The sequence below is a fragment of the Cherax quadricarinatus genome, chromosome 63 (assembly GCF_038502225.1).
Source record: "Cherax quadricarinatus isolate ZL_2023a chromosome 63, ASM3850222v1, whole genome shotgun sequence".
Classification (NCBI taxonomy): Eukaryota; Metazoa; Arthropoda; class Malacostraca; order Decapoda; family Parastacidae; genus Cherax; species Cherax quadricarinatus.
The window spans coordinates 2881624-2909468 of NC_091354.1; the positions used below are offsets into that span (position 1 = coordinate 2881624).

Here is a 27845-nt window from a genome sequence, read left to right on the forward strand (position 1 = left end):
AGGTTTTTGTTGAACTCCCTGTAGAATAATTATATAGTTTTACGCTTAATAGGCAAAATAAAAAGATATGTAGGAAATGTTGTTGTATTGGGAAATAAATTAGTTACGCAGTTTTGCCCTCTCTAGTGAGGCGATTTGATACTGGTGAAGAGCACTTGATCCGCGGAGTTTGAGGTATCCATCCTTTCCCCGGTTCATACTTGTATACCTCCCATTCCTCATGCACCGTGTGACCCTAAGGGTTTAGCACGATATATACATTATTTTATTAAGCCATAGCCAAAAATATTTCGCCCAGGGTTTGAAATATTTCCAGATTGTAAACAGTGTTTCTTATCTGCAGGACGTAAGTGACGTCTGAGAGTCACACTCGTCACTTGTACTCCATTTATGAGTCTTATAGGATTTATAAACCTTGTAAATAATAGTTTGTGAGATATGGGTGATGTGATGAGCGAGTGAGCAAAGTTCCTGAGTCACTTAAAGCAGTAGGGCCGGCCGGGGCCGCCCATTCATTCACTTTATCTCTGTACATCCTCACTACAAGCTGTGAGATGCAGTCCAGTAAGGAGAAAGGTGAGGAAGTACAACTTGATGTAATCCTGTGACAATGAATCATATTGACATTATTCACATATCTTCTGTTAGGTTTATAGAATATTTTATGTATAACATACGTGTGTCCAGAAGACCATTTTAAATATTTTTTTGTTTGCTACACCTAAATAAAACTTATCAATTAAACCTTATGGATTTAAAATACATTCAGGATTTGTAAGTGTATGCATGGCTAAAGATTTTATTTTCAGAATTAATTAAGCTGATTCAGCTAACTTACTGAATTTTTTTTTTTTATATGTAACAGAAAAGGGAAAATTTTTACACACACTAATCCCTTGGTAAGTTTATTTAGACACGGGTATCAGTATGACCCTTATGGGTTTAGCACTTAGTTACAATTTTAATAAATAATAGGCACAGGTACACATAAGTGCAGTTATCATACATAGTGTAAATTACATAGGAACCCAATGGAAATAAGTCACTTTGTCTGACTTTTTTGGGTTATCCTAGGTTCTCTACACATATGCTACTGTGTATGATAATCTGTGTAACTGTGTATACCTGAATAAACTTACTTACCTAATGGAAATTAGTCACTTTGACATTTATGGGAAGGTTATCCTAGGTAATTTATGCATATGTTACTATATATGGTAAGTTGTGTATCTGTATTTGTGTACCTGTACCTAAATCAACTTACTAACCCTAAAAAAGTCAGTGACTTATTTCCATTGGGGTCCCTTCAAAGTGAAGGGGCACCATGGTGCTAGTAAAGAGCTCTACATGGAAGGAGGTTGCAGTGCTTTATGACCCTAGTGGGTTTAGCACTTGGTTTTGATTATAATAATAACAATAATAATAATATGTTAAAGGAATTGGAACTGCTATCTTCTTTGAATCAAATCTGATTATCTCCCATTTCCCAGGTACTATATTACCCCCACTGGTTTAGCACTGCCCCATGATAATAATAATAGACATACAAATAACTGAGATGAGGAGGATCCTAAACCACTCATATACACCAAGGAAATTTAAATGAAACATGGTGCTATTCTTGAAAGTTAAGAAATATTTATATTTGTGTGTTCAAGAAATATTTGGTAAAAAATTCATCAAATCTGGCTCATATATATATTATACCAGTAGTTATTTTTTACATATTGTATGTCAGTTTTTATCGTGTGGTATATTACTGTATTACATTTCAATGTACATATACGAGAGCATAAAAAAATAAAGAATTCACACTTCCAATCAGTGCAACACCTACCAAAATAAAAGTATTATTAAACTATTTCTGAGTCATTTAACCTATTAACCTACTAACATATTAATCTATCAGCCTATTTGTGACTATAAGAAAGATGTGGTGGTAGGGGAAGTTGAATATTCAGATGACTTTAGGGAGAACTCCAAATATTTTTCTGTGATACCTCTTTTTTTTTTTTTTTATCTGAGACTGTGGGTTTTTGCAGTTTGTGCTAGAGGCAGATCCTATTATTAAATGTAGTCTTCAAATTACTTTATCATGAAAGAATGTTTTCTCTCTTAATTGTTAGGAATTACTGTTACAATCACACTGTGTATTTTGTAAAACTTAAAGTGACTGGAAAAATATCATAGGAAAAATAACAGAAAAATCATAATTTTGGCTACGTTAATTTAGGTTAGGGTAGATTATGTTCCTGTGACTTTTCTAGATTTAGACTTTCCTTCTCACTGGTTTATTCTTTCCAAATTGTTTAATATTTTATTTATGAATTTCTTCTCATATTGACTTCAAAGGATTCTCCTGACCTTGAAATTGTTAATACAACAGTGGTGGTTCTTTTATTGCTATCAGTCATCTTTTCTCTTTGACTTACTATTGTTAAAATGTAAAATTTCAATGAAGGAAGTATTTTTCCATCAGTAACTACATCAAATTTAATGCTGTTCTGTATTTTATTTTTATTAAGGTTTAGTGTGTGGTTTGCTGGATTCTGTGGGTGATGTCAATGATGGAGTGAGACAAACAGTGGCAGGATCCCTCATAACTCTAGGGCGTCAACACCCAGCATTGGTTCTCTCTTGTATCCACAAGTTCATTACCAGTCCACAGACAGCTCCAAAAGTAGGTCACTTAATTTTTTTTTATAAGAGTTTTTATAAGTAGTCATATATAATATTGTAATCTTGTTTTGGAAGGTTCAAAGTAATTTTATTTAATTTTATCAATTTGATCAGTGTATTTTTTAATTTATACAGCTATTTCTCAGCTACATATTTTTAATTCCAGAATGCCTCTTATTAGTGGCTCTTGTGTAATTTTTATTTTTTCAAAAATTCATAAACTCTGGATATAAAAATGTAAATTTCATAATACATAACTAATCCACGTATTGGAAAAGAAAACTAAAGGATGTTTCAATCCAGCTTGGCATGTGTGACCATGGTACATTGGAGTGAATGGAGATGAGTGATCTTTTCGAGATTTAATTTGCTGTTTGTGAACAAAGTAACATTTATGAAGGGATCCAGGTCAGCCAGTTAGCTGGACTTCAATTCTGAAAGCTTCAAGAATAAGACACCTGTGCAACACTTGAGTACATATATATCTTCTTTCAACAAACCGGCCGTATCCCACCAAGGCAGGGTGGCCCAAAAGCAAATACAAAAGTTTCTCTTTTTAACTTTAGTAATGTATACAGGAGAAGGGGTTACTAGCCTCTTTCTCCCAGCATTTTAGTTGCCTCCTATGACACACATGGCTTATGGAGGAAGAATTCTGTTCCACTTCCCCATGTCTCAGAACTAGGATTGAAAAAAAGTTGCCAGTGGCAAAAATGTCTCCATCATTAAAGTCTTGATTGAGCTTTTAGTTTTAACTAATTCTTTTTTTTTCTTTTTTTACACATTGGCCATTTCCCACCGAGGCAGGGTGACCCATAAAGAAAGAAAAACGCCGAAAGAAAGAAAAAACTTTCATCGTCGTTCAAAATTTTCACCATCATTCACACATAATCACTGTCTTTACAGAGGCGCTCAGATATGACAGTTTAGATGTCACCCCAAACAGCCAATATCCCAAACCCCTCCTTTAAAGTGCAGGCATTGTGCTTCCCACCTCCAGGACTCAAGTCCTGCTAACCGGCTTTCCTGAATCTCTTCACCCTGCTCACACTCCAGCAGCTTGTCAGGTCCCAAAAACTATTTGCCTCCATTCACTCCTATCTAACACACTCATGCATGCTTGCTGGAAGTCCAAGCCCCCTTGCCCACAAAATCTCCTTTACCCCCCCTCTCTCTAACCTTTCCTAGGACAACCCCTATCCTGCCTTCCTTCCATTACAGAGTTATACACTCTCTAAGTCATTCTACTTTGTTCTATCCTCTCTAAATGACCAATATGTTATATTATTATATCTTTCTTTCAATACACCTGGCATATCCCACCAAGGCGGGGTGGCCCAAAAGGAAAAACGAAAGTTTCTCCTTTTACATTTAGTAATATATACAGGAGGGAGAGAGTATGGAGGAGGTGAATGTATTCAGATATTTGGGAGTGGACGTGTCAGCGGATGGGTCTATGAAAGATGAGGTGAATCATAGAATTGATGAGGGGAAAAGGGTGAGTGGTGCACTTAGGAGTCTGTGGAGACAAAGAACTTTGTTCTTGGAGGCAAAGAGGGGAATGTATGAGAGTATAGTTTTACCAACGCTCTTATATGGGTGTGAAGCATGGGTGATGAATGTTGCAGCGAGGAGAAGGATGGAGGCAGTGGAGATGTCATGTCTGAGAGCAATGTGTGGTGTGAATATAATGCAGAGAATTCGTAGTTTGGAAGTTAGGAGGAGGTGCGGGATTACCAAAACTGTTGTCCAGAGGGCTGAGGAAGGGTTGTTGAGGTGGTTCAGACATGTGGAGAGAATGGAGCAAAACAGAATAACTTCAAGAGTGTTTCAGTCTGTAGTGGAAGGAAGGCGGGGTAGGGGTCGGCCTAGGAAAGGTTGGAGGGAGGGGGTAAAGGAGGTTTTGTGTGCAAGGGGCTTGGACTTCCAGCAGGCATGCGTGAGCGTGTTTGATAGGAGTGAATGGAGACAAATGGTTTTTAATACTTGACGTGCTGTTGGAGTGTGAGCAAAGTAACATTTATGAAGGGGTTCAGGGAAACCGGCAGGCCGGACTTGAGTCCTGGAGATGGGAAGTACAGTGCCTGCACTCTGAAGGAGGGGTGTTAATGTTGCAGTTTAAAAACTGTAGTGTAAAGCACCCTTCTGGCAAGACAGTGATGGAGTGAATGATGGTGAAAGTTTTTCTTTTTCGGGCCACCCTGCTTTGGTGGGAATCGGCCAGTGTGATAAAAAAAAAAAAAAAAATACAGGAGAAGAGGTTACTAGCCCTTGCTCCCAGCATTTTAGTCGTCTCTTACAACACGCATGGCTTACGGAGGAAGAATTCTGTTCCACTTCCCCATGGAGATAAGAGGAAATAAACAAGAATAAGAACTAGAAAGAAAATAGAAGAAAACCCAGAGGAGTGTGTATATATATGTTTGTACATGTATGAGTAGTGTGACCTAAGTGTAAGTAGAAGTAGCAAGACGTACCTGAAATCTTGCATGTTCATGAGACAGAAAAAAGGACACCAGCAATCCTACCATCATGTAAAACAGTTACAGGCTTTCGTTTTACACTCACTTGGCAGGACGGTAGTACCTCCCTGGGCGGTTGCTGTCTACCAACCTACTACCTAGGATATTATTATATATTATTATTATTATTATTATTTTTTTTTTTAACAAGTTGGCCATCTCCCACCGAGGCAGGGTGAGCCAAAAAGAAAGAAAATCCCCAAAAAGAAAATACTTTCATCATCATTCAACACTTTCACCTCACTCACACATAATCACTGTTTTTGCAGAGGTGCTCAGAATACAACAGTTTAGAAGTATATATGTATAAAGATACACAACTACCAATATCCCAAACCCCTTTTTTTGAGTGCAGGCATTGTACTTCCCATTTCCAGGACTCAAGTCCGGCTATATAAAATAACTGGTTTCCCTGAATCCCTTCACTAAATATTACCCTGCTCACACTCCAACAGCTCATCAGGTCCCAAATACCATTCGTCTCCATTCACTCCTATCTAACACGTTCACGCACGCTTGCTGGAAGTCCAAGCCCCTCACCCACAAAACCTCCCTTACCCCCTCCCTTCAACCTTTTCGAGGACGACCCCTACCCCACCTTCCTTCCCCTACAGATTTATATGCTCTCCATGTCATTCTACTTTGATCCATTCTCTCTAAATGACCAAGCCACCTCAACAACCCCTCTTCAGCCCTCTGACTAATACTTTTATTAACTCCACACCTTCTCCTAAGTTCCACACTCCGAATTTTCTGCATAATATTTACACCACATATTGCCCTTAGACAGGTTTGAGACGCATCCATCCCTTGAAAAGTTAGAAAAGTTCTTTCCAGTTTTTTCACCGTATGTTTTCCCTTAATATATCTGTAATTAGGATGTATGTTCACCTATCTACTATTAAATTTACAGGTTCAAGTGCAATGCATCTTATACAATATAGCAGAGAATATAATGCGTGAATGTGGTGAGAAAATTGAAGATGTAGAGGTAATTAGCATGTGGATTGAAGGAGCACTCAAGCTTCTGACCCTTCCATCGGTGGCTCCCGACCTTCAAGAAGGTGCCTCAGGGATGATGGTGGCACTTGGCAGTAACTCCACCCATTGTAATACTGTGAGTGTTTGTTGACAATTTCACTCCTGTGGCATGTCATGATAAGTTACTGTCAAACCTCATTTATTCTGTTCATTGCTAGAATCCTTGGTTTGATGAGAGATAACATTGACTCCTAACCATCACCAGTTAATTGTAAGTCTGTTTTTGATCTGAGGATATATTACATGCTCTGCAAAGCTTTTCTTGCTCCTTACATTACTCTGAATATCTAGTCTGATTGGAAGCCCCTGGTTGCCTTGATAATTTGAGATGAATGCATTAGGTTAAAACACATCTACTTCTCTGTTTATTGATTACATACAGTAGCCTCCAGATTTAATTATACTTTTCATTGAGTGACTAAAAGGTGACTTAGCAGGGCAGTGAGTGTGTATATTTTGCACCTAAATACAAATAAATCAGACTTGGTGAATCGTAAGAGTATCAATATTTTATGTACTGCATCATTATCGTATCTAAATCATTTGTAGAGTAATAATTTTTTTAACTGGTTAGTAGTTTGGTTACCAGTTTCTTTGAATTGGCTGATTTAAAAAATATGGTTGACTGGATAATACTGTATTTCCATTTATTTGTATACAGACTCACAAAATCATAGTAACACGATTGCAAACAAACCACGGAACAGGTGGGGATTGAACCCATGGCCTGGAGTTTTAGGATTCACTTGCCATAGGTTTAATCCCCATCCATTCAGTGGTATGTTTGTATACAGTTTATAACATATCAGCCATCTTTCACTAAGGTAAGGGGACCACAAAAAAAGGGGAAATACATTCATCATCATTCAGTCGATTGCTGTCTTGCCAAAAGTATGCTGACATCACAGTTCAGATGACCCTTTTAGCTGCAACATCCTCATCACTCATCCTCATCCTCATCATTATGAGCAAAAACTAATGAATGGGTGTATGGGAGTGTATTCACAGCAGCATTGCATGGTATAAACATAACATTTCAAAAGTTTTAGTTGCTGACTTGGACTACGCATTACTGTATATAGTAATCTATAGAATATGTCTGTTTATTTTTTATTATTGCAAATACAGTAATGCAAAATGTATTTAGGCATTACAACTTCACCAAAGTTAGTTTAGTTTTAAACTTAGTCATCACGTATGTTTAGGGGATAAAAATATCTAAAGTCTTTGTTTTTTTTTTCTTCCACAGGTGATGGAAAGTTTAGTAGGTCAGATCCAAACTGGAATAGTACCATCACAAAGTATTGTAGAAACTCTTGGAGCCTTGGTTGCTGGTAATGTCAGAGGAACCATACCTTACCTTAAAATCTTACTAGGACTTATTGTTGGATGTCTTCCACAAGTTAAGCAAGACACTCTCAAGATTGCAATAACTAATATGTTGAGCAAGTTCTCTGAAGCTATTTTAGAGGCTGTGGAAAATAAAGAGCCTGATCCAAACATTTCAGTAAATTCTTATATGACAGAAAGTGCAGCAATATTTGAATCGCTAGTCCATCTTTGGCTGAAAAGTTCAAATGCAGGTGTTAGGCATGAAACAGTGGTATGTCTTGGTCATATGAGTCATCTTCTTTCTAAAGAGAAGCTTGAAGAGCTTGCAGGTTTGGTTGTAACAAGTGTCTTGTCACTGTATCGCAAGACTTCCTCTCCTTATAGCCTCACCTTATCACTAGCATTACTAATTGATGCAGTGTTAAAAAATCAACTCACTGAGGGCATGAAATTTCATGTTGATAATTTGCTAAGTTCCCTATTCAGCCAGGTATGTATCACGCCAGATTATGCGGAGCCAAATACCGTCAAGAACCATTATGAGGTGCTGCGTTGTTATGAACTTTTAGGGAACCATTACCCTGAAAATGTGAAAAATCATCTTTTACAAAGACTCGAGAATGCTAGTCACATGCAGCGAGTTGGAGCCCTTATTGTGACTAAACATCTCATTAATAGCAAAACTCTTAATACAGAGAATGTTTCCAGCTTGATTTCTACACTGAATGCAATTCTTACTGATCCAAACAGTAAAGTTGTGAAGAGTGTGACACAAGTCATTGTTGCATTGTGTCATAATAACCATCTTTCTCCACATGCAGGTGCTCCTTTCATCACATACTTAGTTAAACATTCTGCTGGTGTTTCTCCATCCCACAGTCGGCGGCCGTCTCTGGCCGAACCAGATAGAGAGTCAGTGGCTGAGGTCAGCCGCCGAGTGCTCCACTTGCTGGCTACAACTGTGGAGGCTGCCCAGCCCATATTATGGCCACATTTGCTAAATTTTGTTTGTAGTACAGAATATGATGCTAGTCTTCCTACAACTCTGAGTTGCTTAGCACACCTAGCTAACAAATATTCGTCTTTTAATGAAGAGAAACCTATACTTGTAGGGCCTCCAGGACCCCCTTCTGCTCCAGTTTTACTCTCCCGTTTATTAGTGTTAAGCTGTGTGCCAGGTGATGGGGTTGTTGGGATTGCTGCTCTTAAATTGCTGCAGGGCCTTGCAGCTCATGTTAGCCCTGATGTTGTGGAACCCTGGAACCAACACCTTCCACAGCTTTTATCAACATTACATGACCTTACACTTAAAGTTGATGCTGAGCCTGCTGCAATGCAGGTAGGTGTTTCCTTATTCTACTTGTAAGCTGTGCTGAATGACTCATATTTCTCCCATGCTTATTTTCAATATAATAATGTGTAATAATATACAGTATGTCAATTTTGGCCTTGTAAAAGATAACTTTATATATTTCAGAAATTTCTATTCATAGAACTATTGTGCCTTATGATTACATGAAAGCTGGAAATGAATATGCAATAATAATAGCCTGAATGATGGTAAAAGTGTTTCTTTTTCGGGTCACCCTGTTCCGGTGGGAAACAGCCAGCTTGTTAAAAAAAAATTAATGTGAAGTCATTGAATAATCACTAGTGGCACAAGAGAACTATATATAGCACTTTGGGAAAAAAATAAAGTTCATATATGAAAGGGAAAGTGAACTGCTCTTATTCTTTATTTTGTTTAATTACTTTTTGTATTCTGTTGGTATAACTCCTAAATGCCTTGCATAAGTAAGATTTTTTTTTATAAGAAATCCTTTTTCTTTTTAACACAAACATAACTTCTAGGAAAATAAATGATTATGATTTTTCAAATTAATGTTTTGATCATGATTATTATATGACAGTCATGGCTTCTAAAGAGCAGTTCAAATTCTATATACAGTAGGCCCCTTGCATTTTTTGCTCAATGGTTACTTTTTTCAGATGTGGCACGATTCCTTGAGAGACTTCTTGGCTTCGACTATCACTCACATTAACAATGAAGAATACACCAACAACATAGGAAAAGCTCAGGTATTAAGTTTTTAAAATTATTTTATTTTTTTCATGTTTATATTTTTTGTTGAATAATACAGTATGGTATTAATATGAATTTTAATTTTTATAGCAATAATTTAAAACAAATTAAATTGAGAATTGCTTAAAACTACTGTAATATATACTATATTAGTAACATAATTATTGAATTTTGTTATTCCTGTGATATACTGTTCTATGACAGGTTTCAAGAATTTTTCTACCCTCACAGTATGCCTGGAGTCATGCTTTTCTGTTGATTGCCTGTTCAGTCAAGCTGTTGCTGTTGGTGGCCCACTGGTTGATGTTAGCCTCCCTGTCACTTTTCTGGCTTTCATGGCATTTTTTTTTTTTTTAACACATCAGCTGTTTCCCACCAAGGCAGGGTGACCCAAAAGGAAAGAAAAAAAACTTTCATCATCACGCAACACTTTCACCATTTGACATTATTAAACCCAAGTCCTTTACTTGTTCCTTCAGTATTAGGAGAAGGCTCTCCTGTGTTATGGATCCCATGATCCTTTTGAGTTCAACATTCTTTCCACATTTGAACAATTGGAATTTATCATCTTGAAACATCATGTTCTTTTAAAGTGCCCACTGGAAGAATTTGTTGATATCTTCTTTCATATTTTCCTCATCTTTTACCAAGGTGACCTTCATGCTTATTTAAGAATCATCTGCAAAAGATGATACAAAGTTATTGCTAGTGTTTTTATCTAGTTTTGCTGTTAGGTCAAGAAATGTCAAGGTGCCACAACAGTGCCTTAGGGTGCTAGAGCTTGCTTTGTTTACCAACACTTTCTTTTGTGTTTGTTAGAAAATTGAATATCCACATTTCTACTTTTTCTGTTATAAATATAATTGATTAAATTTGTGAATTATGATATGAAGCATTACATGGCAGAGTAAGTGCCAAATCCAAAGAATGGAGAAAAATGTAGGCATGTGGGAGATTGGAGTTATGAAGCTTAAGTGGGGCTCTGAATCTTATTTATGTATGTAGAAGAGTGTTGACACATTCCTACAAACAGGTGAAAAATTAAGGAATTAATGTGTTCACTAACCCTGATTTTTGCCATAGTGGTGTTTGCTTTTTTCTACTATACAGTGCCTCATATGTGAACACATTAATATATACGGTAATAGTGTAATGTGTATTTTTTCAGAAAGAGATACATTGCAGTATATAAACATTATATCTGTTTTTCTAAAGCACATGAGGCTTACACTCCTATCCAGTACTTTCAAGGACTCCCCAAGTTATGAACAAGTTGCACTTCCTTTATTTCAGTCTACAAACGAGGTGTTTTTCATGTTTCAACTTGCGACTGAGTTATGTTCTTTTTGTTTCACCTTATGAACAGGTCATTTGTGACCCTGAATCCAGTGTTACATTATATAAAAAATGATTGTACAAAGAATGGTTATGTGTCATGTTTCTAACTGAAGATTGGTATTCATTAAACAAGTAATTTTTCAATACAGCCTCTCCTCACTTAGCGACGTATTCATTTACTGACTACTCAGACTTACGATGGGCTCTCTGATTTCCTCTATTCTGTTTACAGTGGTACCCCGGGTTTCATACAGCTCCAGACTCAAACAATTTTGTAAGTGTATTATTGTAAGTGTTTTCATGAGTGTATTTTTGGGGGTCTGAAATGGACTAATCTAATTTACATTATTCCTTATGGGAACAAATTCGTTTGGTAGCGGCACTCGACCAGCCTTCTGGAATGAATTATGGCCGAAACTCTGGGTACTACTGTATTACAATACGTATACTGTACACTAATGTATAATCATTTAAAAATATACTAGAAATGTTATAAATGGTGCAAAGGTGACATTAAAACAAAATCAGAGATGGTTGACACAAATCCACTACCATTGTAATATGCTCTTCACTTAGCAACGAATTTGTTTACTGATGTGGTCTTAGGAACAGAACTCCATCGTTAAGTGAGAAGAGGCTGTATGATATTGTCTGTTGGATATCATTTGCAAGTGTAGATCATTGTAACTCAGAAATTTGTAAGTCAGAGACTCCCTGAATACTTGCATCCCATCCCTCCCAAATCCTGTATGTGTCTAATTATATTGATATTGTGCTGTATTTCTAGAATAAAATGTTTACATTTTGAAACAGATGGAACAGCTTCATATATATGACAAGCAGCAGGCTCAGCTGTGCTTCCTGATGTCCCTCATAGGTGTTACTCTGAGGCAGACAACCAATAAGACCTTTATTGCTACTACTTTGGACTCCCTCTTCAATGCAACATGTCATAAATCTGCAATTGGTTAGTAGTTTATAGCACTGTTATTTTTTTCAGTTAGGTATTACTTTTCTTAAAATGGCATTATTCCTGCATTTTTACTTCAGGATTCTTGAGTCATTAATGATTACCTACAAAAGTTACTTTAGGAACCCTGAGTCAGCATTAGTGACTTTCAGAGATTACCGTACTTTAGCATTCTTAAGTCAATATTGGTGACATTCTGAGATTGTGCAATAGGGAAGGTGTTGTACTTTACAGACTAAGAGTAATGTCATCAACCAGTTTCTCTCATTAACACAACTAATGACAAGCTCATAAAGATGACAGACTACAAGTAGACTAATCTTCAATGTTGACATCTCATTGCTGGTCGTGCATCTCCTGGCTGATCACATCTCTCCTGATCAGTCGTGCATCTTTCAGCCAAATCATAATACATTACATGGAGAGGCCTCAATATAGTGCTGACTGATTTACAAATACAGTGGACCCCCGAGTTTCGGCAGCCTCGACTTTTGTGAAATTCGACCTTCGGTGAGTTTTTTTTGGAAAAATTTGGCCTCGAGTTTCGTGAAAAGACTTGTGTTTCGGCGACCATCCGGTACCTGTCCGCCCATCACCGTGCACACCAAGCCAGTTTCCCACGCCATTCACGCTCAGTGTGCCATTGTTTACCAACATGTGACCATCACCCCGTGGGTTCATACAATACATCTCATAATAATCCATTTTTTTGTGCTTGCAACTGCTAAATAAGTCATCATGGACCCAAGGAAAGCTAGTGCAAGCCCTTTGGTAAATAAAGTGAGGAACACGATCCAGAGGGATTTTGACGGGGATGTGGAAGAGTTGGTGGAGGACCACAGGGAAGAGCTAACCACTGACAAACTGCAAGAGCTTCAATTGGAACAGCATCAGACCACAGCCGAGGAACTTGCTTCAGAGGAGGAGGAAGAGGGAGTGGATGAGGTGCCTTCTTCAAAGATTAAGGAGATTTGTGCAATGTGGAATGAGTTGCAAAGTTTTGTTGAAAAGTATCACCCTGACCAAGCTGAAACAAGCCATATCTGCAACATGTACAATGACAGTGTTGTTTCCCACTTCAGGGAAATCTTAAAGAAACGCCAGAAAAAGACCTCTCTGGACGGATATTTTGTGCGACAGGGGTCCAGTGACTCTCAAGTTGTTCCCAGTGGCATTAAAAGAAGAAGGGAAGTAACCCCAGATAAGGACTTGCTACCTAAAGTCCTAATGGAAGGAGATTCTCCTTCCAAACAATAGTGTACACCTTCCTCCTATCCCCTCCTCCCATCTTCCATCCACCCAGAAGTCTTCAGTAAAGGCAAGTGTAATGTTATTATTATTTTTTTTAAATGCATGTACTTGATTTCTGATTGTTTTCATTTTGTAAATCTTTATTTAATTTGAAAAAAAAAAAATTTATTTTAATATTTTTGGGTGTGTGGAACGGATTAATTTTATTTCCATTATTTCTTATGGGGAAAATGGTTTCGAGTTTTGTGAATTTCGACCTTCGGCGGGCTCTCTGGAACGGATTAATCACGAAACTCGGGGGTCCACTGTATTTCATATATGTTTTATTGTCTTCACAAAAATCCAATATTGCATATTTCATGTTGTTTGTATCCTAGTGGTATTGACATCATTGCAGCTGCTATCTGAAATATTAGTATGCATTATCAGCAGCATTAGCTGTCTATAAAAATGTGTCCTTACCTCATATATGCCTGAATGTAACTGACCATTGATTGTATGGTATCAAGGGCACAAAGATTGTTTGACTGAATTTTTATTCAGTGCATAAGAGCCAAGATGTTCCCTAAGTATAAATTACATCACATGATAGGATTAATAAAATTTCTGTATTGCTCTTCCAGTTAGATAAGTGGCTTTCCATTTAAATAAGTGTAATTCCCCTGTTAGCCATAGGCTCTTGCTTAGAATATATCTAATCCTAATTTTGCATTTATAGAGCGAGAGAGTTTTGCTTTGTGTGTGGGCACAACAGCAGCTTCACATATTGATCTTGTCTTGACTCACATTGATATATGGCTCAAGTCAGCTGATCCTACAAAGAGACCAATGTCTTTCTTTAGTTTGATTAAGGTATGTACTGATTTATGATTAGAAAATAATTTTTGTGTGTGTATGTTTAATTATTTGAAATTGCAAGAGTTAAATTATGCTTGCGGTGTCCTTTCTTCAATGTTTAGTTTTCTGTATGCTAACTCCTCTTGGATACCATTCCAGTAGCGTAACACTATTTAAAAAAATTTTCTAGAATTTAAAAAAAAATATTTTAGTACAGTAATTTAAATTATTTCTCCATGGGGAAGTGGAACAGAATTCTTTCTCCGTAAGCCATGCATGTCATAAGAGGTGACTAAAATGCCGGGAGCAAGGGGCTAGTAACCCCTTCTCCTGTATACATTACTAAAGTTATGAAGAGAAACTTTTGTTTTTCAGTGGGATACAGCTGGTTTGTTGAAAGAAGAAGAATTTAAATTTTTATCTCTTGTTCTACCAGTTGATGGAGCTAAAACAAAAGCTGTTACCCACCAAGGTAGTTGATGACCCAAGTAAAGAATCACATTCACCATTGTTCATTCAGTAACTGTCATAATAGAAGTGTATATCTGTCACTATTCAAATGATCCAACAAACTGAGACATCCTCACTCATCCTTCAGAGTAGTCATTGTACAGTACTTCCAGCCTCCAGAACTCAAGTCTCACTAACAAGTTTCACTGAATCCCTTCCTAAAAGCTTCCTTGCTCACACTCCAGCAGCACATAAAATCTACTCACTCAGATCTAACCCATTCACATAAAATTGTATATATTTTCTTTTATCCTCTCATAAACTCTTTATGTATATGTATGTTTACCTGGAGTTTACCTGGAGAGAGTTTCGGGGGTCAACGCCCCCGCGGCCCGGTCTGTGACCAGGCCTCCTGGTGGATCAGCGCCTGATCAACCAGGCTGTTGCTGCTGGCTGCACGCAAACCAACGTACGAGCCACAGCCCGGCTGATCAGGAACTGACTTTAGGTGCTTGTCCAGTGCCAGCTTGAAGACTGCCAGGGGTCTGTTGGTAATCCCCCTTATGTGGTTATATAATATAATTTTTTCATCAACAAAGATATTTTCATTGTTTTTAGCCTTTCTTTTTAACTCATATCTCTTGGGTCTAAAAATGCTTTAGTAGTTCATGATTCAAGAAACAGTAAGAACGCAGTCGCAAGCAAATCACTGGCCTGTGAGTTTTAGGACTCATTTGCCATGGGTTCAAGTCCCACTTGTTCTGTGATCTGTAGCTCATCTTTTGATTTTTTCTAGCAAGTCTATACGTTTTAGTACCTCTGCTTATTCCAGTTTTGGTAATTTATGTTATAAGCAGCTGTGCTTTAATATTTCCCAGTGCATATATCCAAATGTACTTTAAATTGGTAGGTAGTAGGTTGGTAGACAGTAACCACCCAGGGAGGTACTACCATCCTGCCAAGTGAGTGTAAAACAAAAGCCTGTAATTGTTTTACATGATGGTAGGATTGCTGGTGTCTTTTGTCTGTCTCATAAACATGCAAGATTTCAGGTACGTCTTGCTACTTCTACTTACACTTAGGTCACACTACACATACACATACAAGCATATATACACACACACACCTCTGGGTTTTCTTCTATTTTCTTTCTAGTTCTTGTTCTTGTTTATTTCCTCTTATCTCCATGGGGAAGTGGAACAGAATTCTTCCTCCGTAAGTCATGCATGTCATAAGAAGCGGCTAAAATGCCGGGAGCAAGGGGCTAGTAACCCCTTCTCCTGTATAAATTACTAAATTTAAAAAGAGAAACTTTCGTTTTTCTTTTTGAGCCACCCTGCCTTGGGGGGATACAGCTGGTTTGTTGAAAGGAAGAAGAATTTTAAATTGGGTCATTGTTTTATACTAGGTTATCACAGTTTCATTAATATGATAATCTAGTGACATGCTTATCATTGACGGCCTGTAAGCCTTTTGCTTTTACTGGTGTCTTGAATGTTTTATTACACAGTGTATTATCTTTGTGTGGCCTGTGTTTGCTTTTTCTATTATTTTACATGGCATTTATATACACTAAATTTCATAATTCATCTGTCACTCTACTTGCTCAGTCTCTCTGTGTTTCTGGTGTAGAGTTTACTGCTGGTAAGCGGTAAGGCCACAGATCCATATCCTCGTCTTTTTACAATATGTAAATTCATCCATGTGATTCTTTTGTTTCATTCAAATACTTTCTTTTGATAATTTTCCACTCTTATTACATTATCAGTCTCCATGAAGAAATCTTTTCTTTCAGCTGGTTTCCTCAATTTCTCTAAAGTTGTTTATCAGAATGTTATGCACCATTACAAAAATACATATTATTTTCTTTGTAAGGTGAAAAACTATTTGAACCAAAAAACAGTAGCAGATGAACAGAGCTGTATATTTTGACCTCAATCAGGTAATGTCTCTTACCGTTGTTTCATTTTTTGGATACATTGGTGTCTCACCTTTCATCATTCAGTTTTCATGACCTGTTTATTCAAGTATTATTTTTTGTATTTAAGTTACCTCTTTTCTCAACAGCAAGATACCCGAACTGATGAGACTTCCTGGGTTCGGGCAGGCTTGGTGCTATGCCTTGGCCAAATTTCTACTTTGGCTTCCCCAGCTGTGGTTGGTAGTCGAGTGGATGGCCCCATCATGCTCCATCTTCTTAATATAATCAACAGTAACAAGGTATGGATTTATGAAGGATGAGGTTAATCATAGAGTTGATGAAGGAAAAAAGGTGATTGGTGCATTGAGGTATACGTGGAGACAAAAAGCTTTATCTATGGAGGCAAAGAAGGGAATGTATGAAAGTATAGTAGTACTAACACTCTTACATGGGTGTAAAGCTTGGGTTGTGAATGCAGCAGCAAGGAGGCGGTTGGAGGCAGTGGAGATGTCCTGTCTAAGGGCAGTGTGTGGTGTAAATATTATGCAGAAAATTCGGAGTGTGGAAATTAGGAGAAGGTGTGAGTTAATAAAAGTATTAGTCAGAGGGCTGAAGAGGGATTGTTGAGGTGGTTTGGTCATTTAGAGAGAAGGGATCAAAGTAGAATGACATGGAGAGCATTTAAATCTGTAGGGGAAGAAAGGTAGGGTAGGGGTCATCCTCGAAAAGGTTGAAAGGAAGGGGTAAGAGAGGTTTTGTGGGAGAGGGGCTTGGACTTCCAACAGGCGTGCATGAGCGTGTTCGATAAGAGTGAATGGAGACGAATGGTATTTGGGACCTGATGATCTGTTGGAGTGTGAGCAGAGTAATATTTAGTGAAGGGATTCAGGGAAACCGGTTATTTTTACATAGCCGGACTTGAGTCCTGGAAATGGGAAGTACAGTGCCTGCACTCTAAAGGAGGGGTTTCGGGATATTAGCAGTTTGGAGGGATATGTCGTGTATCTTTATACGTATATGCTTCTAAACTGTTGTGTTTCTGAGCACCTCTGCAAAAAGAGTGATTATGTGTGAGTGAGGTGAAAGTGTTGAATGATGATGAAAGTATTTTCTTTTTGGGGATTTTCTTTCTTTTCGAATCACACTGCCTCGGTGGGAGACGGCCGACTTGTTAAAAAAAAAAAAACATGTTTACACTATCATATATTAAGTGAGCAATAGAGCTAGGCCTAAAAAATGCATATACAGTGCACAATCACTTGCCTTAAAATATTTTCATACTTAGCCTATAATGAGTGGTGAATATATTTATTGTAGGAAGGCTGAATAAATGAAGAATAGGTGTAATTGAAAACGGCTGTATTAGCGAAGCACTGTAAAGCAGGGTCCTTCTGTATGATGATTACTGCAATTAGTCTGGCAGTGCTGATTCACAGATGCAAAGACAAACTGTCTTGGAGGCCAGAGCTAACTGTTAATTCACATGGCTGCATATTTACCGAGTCATTTGTTTTTGTCTTACTGGTAATTCTGAAGTGGGGAAAATTTTTAATACAAGAGCTATTATTGGTACTCTTTTGTGAGGAATATTAAGGTAGAAAACCAGGGATACATCTTAATTGCCATATTTATGTATGCTTTGTATCAGGTACTGTAAGTTTACTAAATACCATAATTATTTCAAATTACCATTTTCTACCCTTGTCACTAAAATGTTTCATCACTATATTTTGATGTATTAAGGAATTGTTCATTAGAATATAGTTCATGTAAATAGTTGGTATTCATTTTGATTGTTGTGTAGTTGTAAATAACAAAGAATATCATTATCCATAGAGTGATGTTGTGAATGAAGCTGTTCTGCATACAGTTAGTAATATAGCCCGGGCTCTTGCACGACTCCCAAGCTTCAAGCTTCGTCAACGTCCATTGCTCATCACGCATCTCGTCAACACTGCCAAGGTTGATAACATCCCTCATCCTGTGCTGGCTAGTGTCCTGCAGGCACTTAGAGATCTTGTGTATCCTTTTATAACAAGGCCAGGCCAAACCATTACTAATGTGTTAACAAAGCTTGGATAAAGACTGTAGTAATTATAATAGTTTATTTACATGCACATACAGTACAAGAATTTTATTAATAAATTAATATGGTTACATAGTTGTGGCTGCTAATAATGACTAAGGGTTAGAAATTTTAAAGGGTATTATTGGGTACAGCTTTTGGTAACTTTCCTTATTTGTCTGTTGGCTGTTTTACTCATTTTAAGGACATTTGCACATGTAAAATAAATGTAGAAGTTTTTGCTAAGCATTTTTTGCTTTGGAATTTTTTTTTAACATGCTGACCATCTCCCACTGAGGTAGGGTGACCTGAAAGAGAATCACTTTCACAATCATTCACACTATCACTGTCTTTCCAGAGACATGCTGATACGACAGCATTTTAACTTAATTGTAACTATTTATTCACAGTTCACAACTACTGTAGTTGTAGCTCACTAATTAGAAATAGAAATTAGACTACTTTATATTTCCAATTAGGAAGTTATCCATTATTATAAGTTAGGTTATTTTTGTTTCTTATGCATAATTTTCTTAACTGTGGTTTAGAGCTCTGGAGCCAGAGTTAAATGTGGAAGAGAGAACAATAATACTGCAGGCAGCATTAACAGCTACTCTGCCTCGCTTGTCTCAAACACACAATGTGGACTCTTACCTCACAAAGTGTTGTGCTCAGCTCAGTGTTCTCATTAGGTATGTTACTTTTGGTTCATATATTTTTGCACTTAATAAACTTCAATAGATTACATATATGTTATATAATAAGGGTGACTGTTCACTGAACAGACGGGTGGAACCCACTTCAAGTCAGTCGTAACACTAGCATTGGCATGCTAATTTTAGCACTGGCTTGCTATGGGTTCAAACTCTCTATTCAGTGAATTGTTTACAATTGCATCATTATAATTTTTGGGTCAAGGATGACTGTATTAGAATGTTTAACTAAAATAAAAGTAAATACTAGGCAAGCATTGAATTTTCCAAGAAGGTATATATGTGTTACAAGGAACAGCTAACAGTCTGTTTATTCCTTTAATAGAAATGCACATAGTTATACTCAGCATTTTAGGCAAACTTATATATTGCCAGCCATAAGCTGAGTGACTATAATGAGGGGATATAAGATAACTGATAATTTTATGCTAGATGATCATAACAGAAAACCAAAATTTCAGAACAATAATACAAAAAGATACCAGTCCGGCAACCCTGGACGATGTGACAACTTTACTACAGTCATGGACAGTCGCTCCCACTGAACTGATCAGAATTAAGTCTGTGGAACTCCTTCATGCAGCACTAAGAACATATTATGATCATCTCAACATAACAATTGAGGTAAGGCTATGACAGAAATAAAATACAATACATAAAATGTGGTAGGCATTCAAATTCATTAAATTTCATTGAAGCTTAAATTTTAATACGTATTTGCATATATGTACATATATTGTTAAGCATTTCTGTGTTTATAATGTAATTTTGAACACCCCACATCATATTTGATTAGGTAAAGGATACAACTGGGTGCACACCTCTCCCTACATAGGTCAGGTGCCTTTGCATGCCATGTAGTTCTGCTCTGCAGTTGTTGAGGTCTCTCCTATTGCCTTCTTCCAAGGCCTTTAGGATGTTTGGAAACTAGTTTTTCTCTTCTGAGCTTCATGCTCATTTTCCACTGTGGACACATGATCTTCCTAGGGTTGCAACTTTGCTTTTTCGAGGGTATGCCCTGACTTTCATTCCTGACCTTCTTTGTGGTTAGCATCACCCTCCAGGATGGTGACCAGGTTCACCTGACCTGCCCTGTCTTCACTTAGTGCACATAGCTTCTTCTGGCCTCTTCCTTGGGGCATTGAGTGTTACCCTCTAAGTCATACCACTCGTTCAGGATTCATCCTCATATTCTGCTCATCCTGGCCTTATGTAAAAAATTATTTTGTAATAATCTCAGTATTTTTGTTTTTTTACCACCTTATAAAAAATAAAACAATTTTGACTTGAAAAACGTATTTCTGTTGTTTTTAATATAAGGGAAAGGAAGATATATTAATATGCAAAGCATGAGCATGGAAATGTGTGTGCAAAATAGGAGGAAGTATAAAAAAATGTGAAATGAGGTGAGATTCTACTCAAACTTGAATTGAAGGTGCTGAGAATCACCTGTAGATTATTGGCTAATGAAAGGTGGTTTAGTTAGACTTAGGGTAGGTTAAAAGTTTAATTCAACAGCCACGAAGCTATGCTCAGAGGAAAGGTTGGAGGGAGGGTCTAAAGGAGGTCTTAAGTTCTAGGGACTTCAACATCAACATATGAGCATGTAGATCAGTGACTTGTATGGCTTGAGGTGCTGGTGGAATGTGAGGAGAGTAACATTTATAAAGGGACTCAAGGAAACCAGTTAATTAGACTTGAGTCCTGGAGGTGAGAAGCACAGAGCCCACACTCTAAAGGAGTTTGGCATGTCATCTGAACTATGTTGTCAGCACACTTCTGGTGAAACAGTGCTTCAATGAATAATGGTGAATATGTTTCCTATTTTTTGAGGGCCACCCTATCACAGTAGGAGTAATTGATAGCTTGATGGTTTATTAACAGTAACTTTAAAATACAGGGTCCCACAAACTTCAACCAGACATGTCACCTTCTAGCATTCCTAACTCCTCGTCTAACGGATCCTTGCTCACAAGTGCGAACTCAAGCAGTTGGAAGTGTGTTCATGGTGCTGCGTATTGCTGGCCGCTACAATGGTGTGACACCAGATCATGTAGATGATGATCTTGAACTCTTAAAGGTGTGTGTGCTTCTTTATAGTATTTTTCATTTACTTTTAAAACATCAACTGTCCTTTTAATTTTTATAAATTGTTCATTAATTTTGTTAGCTGTATTTAAAATTAATGAATTTATATTATTTCTCATGGCATTTAAAAATATTGTAGTAACTTTTTTTTTAAACATACCGGCTGTCTCCCACCAAGGCCAAAAAAATTTTTTCAATGAACTGGCTGTATCCCTCTGAGGCGGGGTGACCTAAAAGAAAAAAAAAAAGATTTTCTTTTTAAATTTAATGATTTATGTGGGAGAGGGGGTTACTTGCCCCTTGCTCCCGGCATTTTAGTTGCATTTACTACATGCATGACTTACTGAGGAAGGATGCTTCTCCACTTCCCCATGGAGTGCAGTAAATAAGAGTTAAAAATTAATATTCACCTATAAGTAAACATTTGGGAGCAAGGGGCTAGTAACCCCTTCTCCTGTATAAATTACTAAATTTAAAAAGAGAAACTTTTGTTTTTCTTTTTGGGCCACCCTGCCTCGGTGGGATATGGCCGGTTTGTTGAAAGAAGAAGTAAACATTTATTATATAGTATAGTTATCATTGGGTGCCTCTGCAAAGACAGTGATTATGTATGAGTGATGTTGAAAGTGTTGACTGGTAATGAAAGTTTTTTCTTTCTTTCTGGGTTTTTATTTCTTTTGGGTCACCCTGCCTTGGTGGGAGACAGCTGATGTGTTGAAAAAAAAAATAGCAGATGGGGTTAAAACAGAAAAAGTGAAGTACAAGATATTTTGTCATGTATTTATGTTAAAAATAAAGTTGTGCAATACAGTACTAATATTTGTCCTTGACATTTGCAGGCAGCAGAGGAGCAGATATCTGTTGATGATCCACATAGGATTGATAATCTAGTAAAAGACATAGGCAAGGTTAGTAACTCATACTGTGTTGTACTAGTGTACTGGAAGACATAGGTAAGGTGGTTATAATAAACTAGTGCACTGAAAGGTATAGATAAGGTTGGTAGGTGCACTGAAAGTTACAGGCAAGGTTAGTAAGTATGTATCAATACATAGATCACAGTGTTGATCAATTTTGAGTTTTTATTGCTGTCAGGTCTGAATGGCAACCAGTTAATAGTGGCTTGTTTTAAAGATAAAATTGGTTCAAAATTATCCCATTAAATGTGGGGAATGTGTGTATTGCAGTTTTTGAACTATAGTATTGACAACCCTATGGCAAGACAGTGATAGTGTGAATGATGGCGAAAGTGTTTCTTTTTTTAGGCCATCCTACCTGGGTGGGAGATGGCCAGTGTGTTAAAAAAGTTTATAACAACATCACTTAACTTTCTCGTTGCCTCATCTTATCTCACTGTTCCCGATAATTGTCATTTTAATATTTTTGATAGGGACTATTATTGCAGTAAAGTTTGCAGCGTACATCATTCATTGTACTTGATAAAGCTCAAGTTATGGGTTAAATGTTATACCAATAAAAACGTCACTGCATTGTCTTACTTAACACTTACCTAAATTCAGTTAACCAAAAAGAGGGTAGACTCGCTTCCAAATTTGTGTGCTGATTATGGAGATAATGTCAGTAATAGTAATAATTTCTTCAGGTTATGAGCACCAAGCTTTCCTTTGTGCAACTGCGCTCGTTCTTGTCAAGTGTGGTGGTAGGCTTGCAAGATAGGCTGGGTGAGTCATCGGCTGGAGTAGCTCTGGTTATCACTACAGTATTCAGTCTTCGTGGCCATCAACTTCACCAGCACATTAAGGAGTTGTTAGGTAATGTCTTTTATCAGTAATTGTAGTATTGTACTTTATAAAAATTTAATTCGTTTTTACTGTATCCTTTATTCATATGCAGTGGACCCCCGGTTAACGATATTTTTTCACTCCAGAAGTATGTTCAGGTGCCAGTACTGACCGAATTTGTTCCCATAAGGAATATTGTGAAGTAGATTAGTCCATTTCAGACCCCCAAACATACACGTACAAACGCACTTACATAAATACACTTACATAATTGGTCGCATTCGTAGGTGATCGTTATGCGGGGGTCCACTGTACTTCATTTCATTTCTTTATATTTGTCCATGTTTTTTCTTAAAACTTTGTCTAATTACTTGGTGTTCTGTGCTTAGTGCCCTTTTAATGTATTTTCCCTAGGTAATGTCAACTTATAAGCATGACCTCAGGGCAGTGCGTAGTGTGAATCTTATTCAAAGAATTCATAGCTTGGTTACTAAAAGAATTATCCAGAGGGCTGAGGAGGGGTTGTTGAGGTGGTTTGGATATTTAGGGAGGATGGAGCAAAATAGGATGACTTGAAGGGTGTATAAATCTGTAGTGGAGGGAAAGTGGGGTAGGGGTCGCCCTAAGAAAGGTTGGGGAAGAAGGAGTAAGGGATGTTTTGTGTGTGAGGGGCTTGGACATCCAGCAGGCATATGTGAGCATGTTAGAAAGGAGTGAGTGGAGGCAAATGGGTTTTGGAACTTGACAAGCTGTTGGAATTGAGCAAGGTAACATTTATGAAAGAATTCAGGTAAACCAGTTAGCCAGTCTTGAGTCCTGGAGGTGAGAAGTACAGTGCCTGCTCTGTGAAGGAGGGGTGGAGATATTTGCAGTTTGGAGGGGTTTCTGAACTGTAGTATTGGCATACTCTGTGGTAGATGGCCAGTGTGTTAAAAATAATGTATTACATCTGTTTTTCTTCCTTTTTGGGTCACCCAGCCTTGGTGGGAAATGGCCAATGTGTTAAAAAAAAAATCTGTTTTCATATCATCTTTCACTTATATGTACATATTATTCAATCACATTAAACAAATGTAAATAAATGTAAATGACATTTACTGGCTCCTACAATGCCCTTAACACGTGAATTTTTTTTATACTATGCACACCTACAGTGAAAACGTGTTTTCTCTGATGTAGTCCTAACCAAGCCAATCAAGACCATTTTGGAAGCCCTAGAATTTTGGCATAATTTTTTGTCAGTGGTACTTTTCCAGTTGGTGTAAATTTACATCATCAATAGTTTAAGTGGCAGAAGATTTTCCCCTTTTATATAAAGCACAAAGATTGAAGACACCGCTTTGTTCAGTGTATCAAATGTTGTTTGAATTTGTTGTGTCATGTAGCAGTTTGTTGTAGTAATCAAGCCTGTGTATTTCAGATTCTATATATAACAGACTTGAGAAGGTCACTCATCCAGAGACAAGACGAAGAACAGTAGAAGCTCTGACTCGCCTCGCCTCCCACAATTTGAATTTGGTGCTAGACACTATTCTTACATATCCACTTCCATATGAAAAGTTAGTTTTTAAGAATAATTTTTTCTTGCTTCAGATAGTTAACTGAAATAGTGTATTAATTAGAAGGCAGGAAGCAGGAAGATGCAAGGATTATTATGAAACACTTTAACTCCTTCACTGTCCAGAGTCTCAAAATTAAAAGTTGCTCTGTGTCCACATTTAACCCTTTGACTGTCGCAAGCTTGTTCTTGTTCAGACCAGAGCTTTGGTGAGATGGGGAAGGAAGAAGGATGGGTAAGGATGGAAATATTGGAAAAGGGTGGGAGGGGGGTGAGAGGTAGGATATAAAGGTAAGTGGCCCAACCACTTTGGTGCAATGATAATATATTTAATTAAGGGGTATAAGACTAACTTTATTGGTAGTAGGTTGGTAGACAGCAACCACCCAGGGAGGTACTACCGTCCTGCCAAGTGAGTGTAAAACGAAGCCTGTGATTGTTTTACATGATGGTAGGATTGCTGATGTCTTTTGTCTGTCTCATAAATATGCAAGATTACAGGCATGTCTTGCTACTTCTACTTACACTTAGGTCACACTACACATACATGTACACATTTATTTATACACACTCATCTGAGTTTTCTTTGATTTTATCTTAATAGTTCTTGGTCTTATTAATTTTCCTTTTATATCCATGGGGAAGTGGAATAAGAATCTTTCCTCCGTAAGCCATGCGTGTTGTAAAAGTCAACTAAAATGCCGGGAACAATGGGCTAGTAACCCCTTTTCCTGTAAAGATTACTAAAAAGAATAAGAAGAAGAAAATTGTCAAAGTGGGAAGTCTGAATGTGCGTGGATGTTGTGCAGATGATAAGAAAGAGATGATTGTGGATGTTATGAATGAGAAGAAGCTGGATGTCCTGGCTTTAAGTGAAACAAAGCTGAAGGGGGTGGGAGAGTTTCAGTGGAGAGGAATAAATGGGATTAGGTCAGGGGTTTCAAATAGAGTTAGAGCTAAAGAAGGAGTAGCAATAATGTTGAAGGATAAGCTATGGCAGGAAAAGAGGGACTATAAATGTATTAATTCAAGGATTATGTGGAGTAAAATAAAGATTGGATGTGAAAAGTGGGTTATAATAAGCGTGTATGCACCTGGAGAAGAGAGAAGTGTAGAGGAGAGAGAGAGATTTTGGGAAATGTTGAGTGAATGCGTGGGGAGTTTTGAATCAAGTGTGAGAGTAATGGTGGTTGGGGATTTTAATGCTAAAGTGGGTAAAAATGTTATGGAGGGAGTAGTAGGTAAATTTGGGGTGCCAGGGGTAAATGTAAATGGGGAGCCTTTAATTGAGCTATGTGTAGAAAGAAATTTGGTAATAAGTAATACATATTTTATGAAAAAGAGGATAAATAAATATACAAGGTATGATGTAGCACGTAATGAAAGTAGTTTATTAGATTATGTATTGGTGGATAAAAGGTTGATGGGTAGGCTCCAGGATGTACATGTTTATAGAGGGGCAACTGATATATCGGATCATTATTTAGTTGTAGCTACAGTTAGAGTAAGAGGTAGATGGGAAAAGAGGAAGGTGGCAACAACAAGTAAGAGGGAGGTGAAAGTGTATAAACTAAGGGAGGAGGAAGTTCGGGTGAGATATAAGCGACTATTGGCAGAAAGGTGGGCTAGTGCAAAGATGAGTAGTGGGGGGGTTGAAGAGGGTTGGAATAGTTTTAAAAATGCAGTATTAGAATGTGGGGCAGAAGTTTGTGGTTATAGGAGGGTGGGGGCAGGAGGAAAGAGGAGTGATTGGTGGAATGATGAAGTAAAGGGTGTGATAAAAGAGAAAAAGGTAGCTTATGAGAGGTTTTTACAAAGCAGAAGTGTTATAAGAAGAGCAGAGTATATGGAGAGTAAAAGAAAGGTAAAGAGAGTGGTGAGAGAGTGCAAAAGGAGAGCAGATGATAGAGTGGGAGAGGCACTGTCAAGAAATTTTAATGAAAATAAGAAAAAATTTTGGAGTGAGTTAAACAAGTTAAGAAAGCCTAGGGAAAATATGGATTTGTCAGTTAAAAACAGAGTAGGGGAGTTAGTAGATGGGGAGATGGAGGTATTGGGAAGATGGCGAGAATATTTTGAGGAACTTTTAAATGTTAAGGAAGAAACAGAGGCAGTAATTTCATGCACTGGTCAGGGAGGTATACCATCTTTTAGGAGTGAAGAAGAGCAGAATGTAAGTGTGGGGGAGGTACGTGAGGCATTACGTAAAATGAAAGGGGGTAAAGCAGCTGGAACTGATGGGATCATGACAGAAATGTTAAAAGCAGGGGGGGATATAGTGTTGGAGTGGTTGGTACTTTTGTTTAATAAATGTATGAAAGAGGGGAAGGTACCTAGGGATTGGCAGAGAGCATGTATAGTCCCTTTATATAAAGGGAAAGGGGACAAAAGAGACTGTAAAAATTATAGAGGAATAAGCTTACTGAGTATACCAGGAAAAGTGTACGGTAGGGTTATAATTGAAAGAATTAGAGGTAAGACAGAATGTAGGATTGCGGATGAGCAAGGAGGTTTTAGAGTGGGTAGGGGATGTGTAGATCAGGTGTTTACATTGAAGCATATATGTGAACAGTATTTAGATAAAGATAGGGAAGTTTTTATTGCATTTATGGATTTAGAAAAGGCATATGATAGAGTGGATAGAGGAGCAATGTGGCAGATGTTGCAAGTATATGGAATAGGTGGTAAGTTATTAAATGCTGTAAAGAGTTTTTATGAGGATAGTGAGGCTCAGGTTAGGGTGTGTAGAAGAGAGGGAGACTACTTCCCGGTAAAAGTAGGTCTTAGACAGGGATGTGTAATGTCACCATGGTTGTTTAATATATTTATAGATGGGGTTGTAAAGGAAGTAAATGCTAGGGTGTTTGGGAGAGGGGTGGGATTAAATTATGGGGAATCAAATTCAAAATGGGAATTGACACAGTTACTTTTTGCGGATGATACTGTGCTTATGGGAGATTCTAAAGAAAAATTGCAAAGGTTAGTGGATGAGTTTGGGAATGTGTGTAAAGGTAGAAAGTTGAAAGTGAACATAGAAAAGAGTAAGGTGATGAGGGTGTCAAATGATTTAGATAAAGAAAAATTGGATATCAAATTGGGGAGGAGGAGTATGGAAGAAGTGAATGTTTTCAGATACTTGGGAGTTGATGTGTCGGCAGATGGATTTATGAAGGATGAGGTTAATCATAGAATTGATGAGGGAAAAAAGGTGAGTGGTGCGTTGAGGTATATGTGGAGTCAAAAAACGTTATCTAT

The 27845-nt window shown here is 37.5% G+C and overlaps 1 protein-coding gene across 3 annotated transcripts in view; it reads left to right on the forward strand.

Annotated features, from left to right (window-relative positions):
• Positions 1-357: 357 nt before the first annotated feature.
• The window catches only part of c11.1 (maestro heat like repeat family protein c11.1), a 63040-nt gene continuing 35552 nt past the window's right edge, over positions 358-27845 (forward strand). For all 3 annotated transcript variants that reach the window (XM_053790412.2, XM_053790413.2, XM_053790414.2), the window contains exons 1-15: positions 358-576; positions 2526-2680; positions 6115-6318; positions 7492-8913; positions 9564-9653; positions 11809-11962; positions 13935-14068; positions 16571-16723; positions 18261-18445; positions 19038-19181; positions 19664-19826; positions 21103-21282; positions 22130-22198; positions 22894-23062; positions 24453-24591. In XM_053790412.2, coding sequence (XP_053646387.1) covers positions 555-576; positions 2526-2680; positions 6115-6318; positions 7492-8913; positions 9564-9653; positions 11809-11962; positions 13935-14068; positions 16571-16723; positions 18261-18445; positions 19038-19181; positions 19664-19826; positions 21103-21282; positions 22130-22198; positions 22894-23062; positions 24453-24591 — 3383 coding nt within the window. In that variant the 5' untranslated portion in view covers positions 358-554. The remainder of the gene's footprint in view (positions 577-2525; positions 2681-6114; positions 6319-7491; positions 8914-9563; positions 9654-11808; positions 11963-13934; positions 14069-16570; positions 16724-18260; positions 18446-19037; positions 19182-19663; positions 19827-21102; positions 21283-22129; positions 22199-22893; positions 23063-24452; positions 24592-27845) is intronic.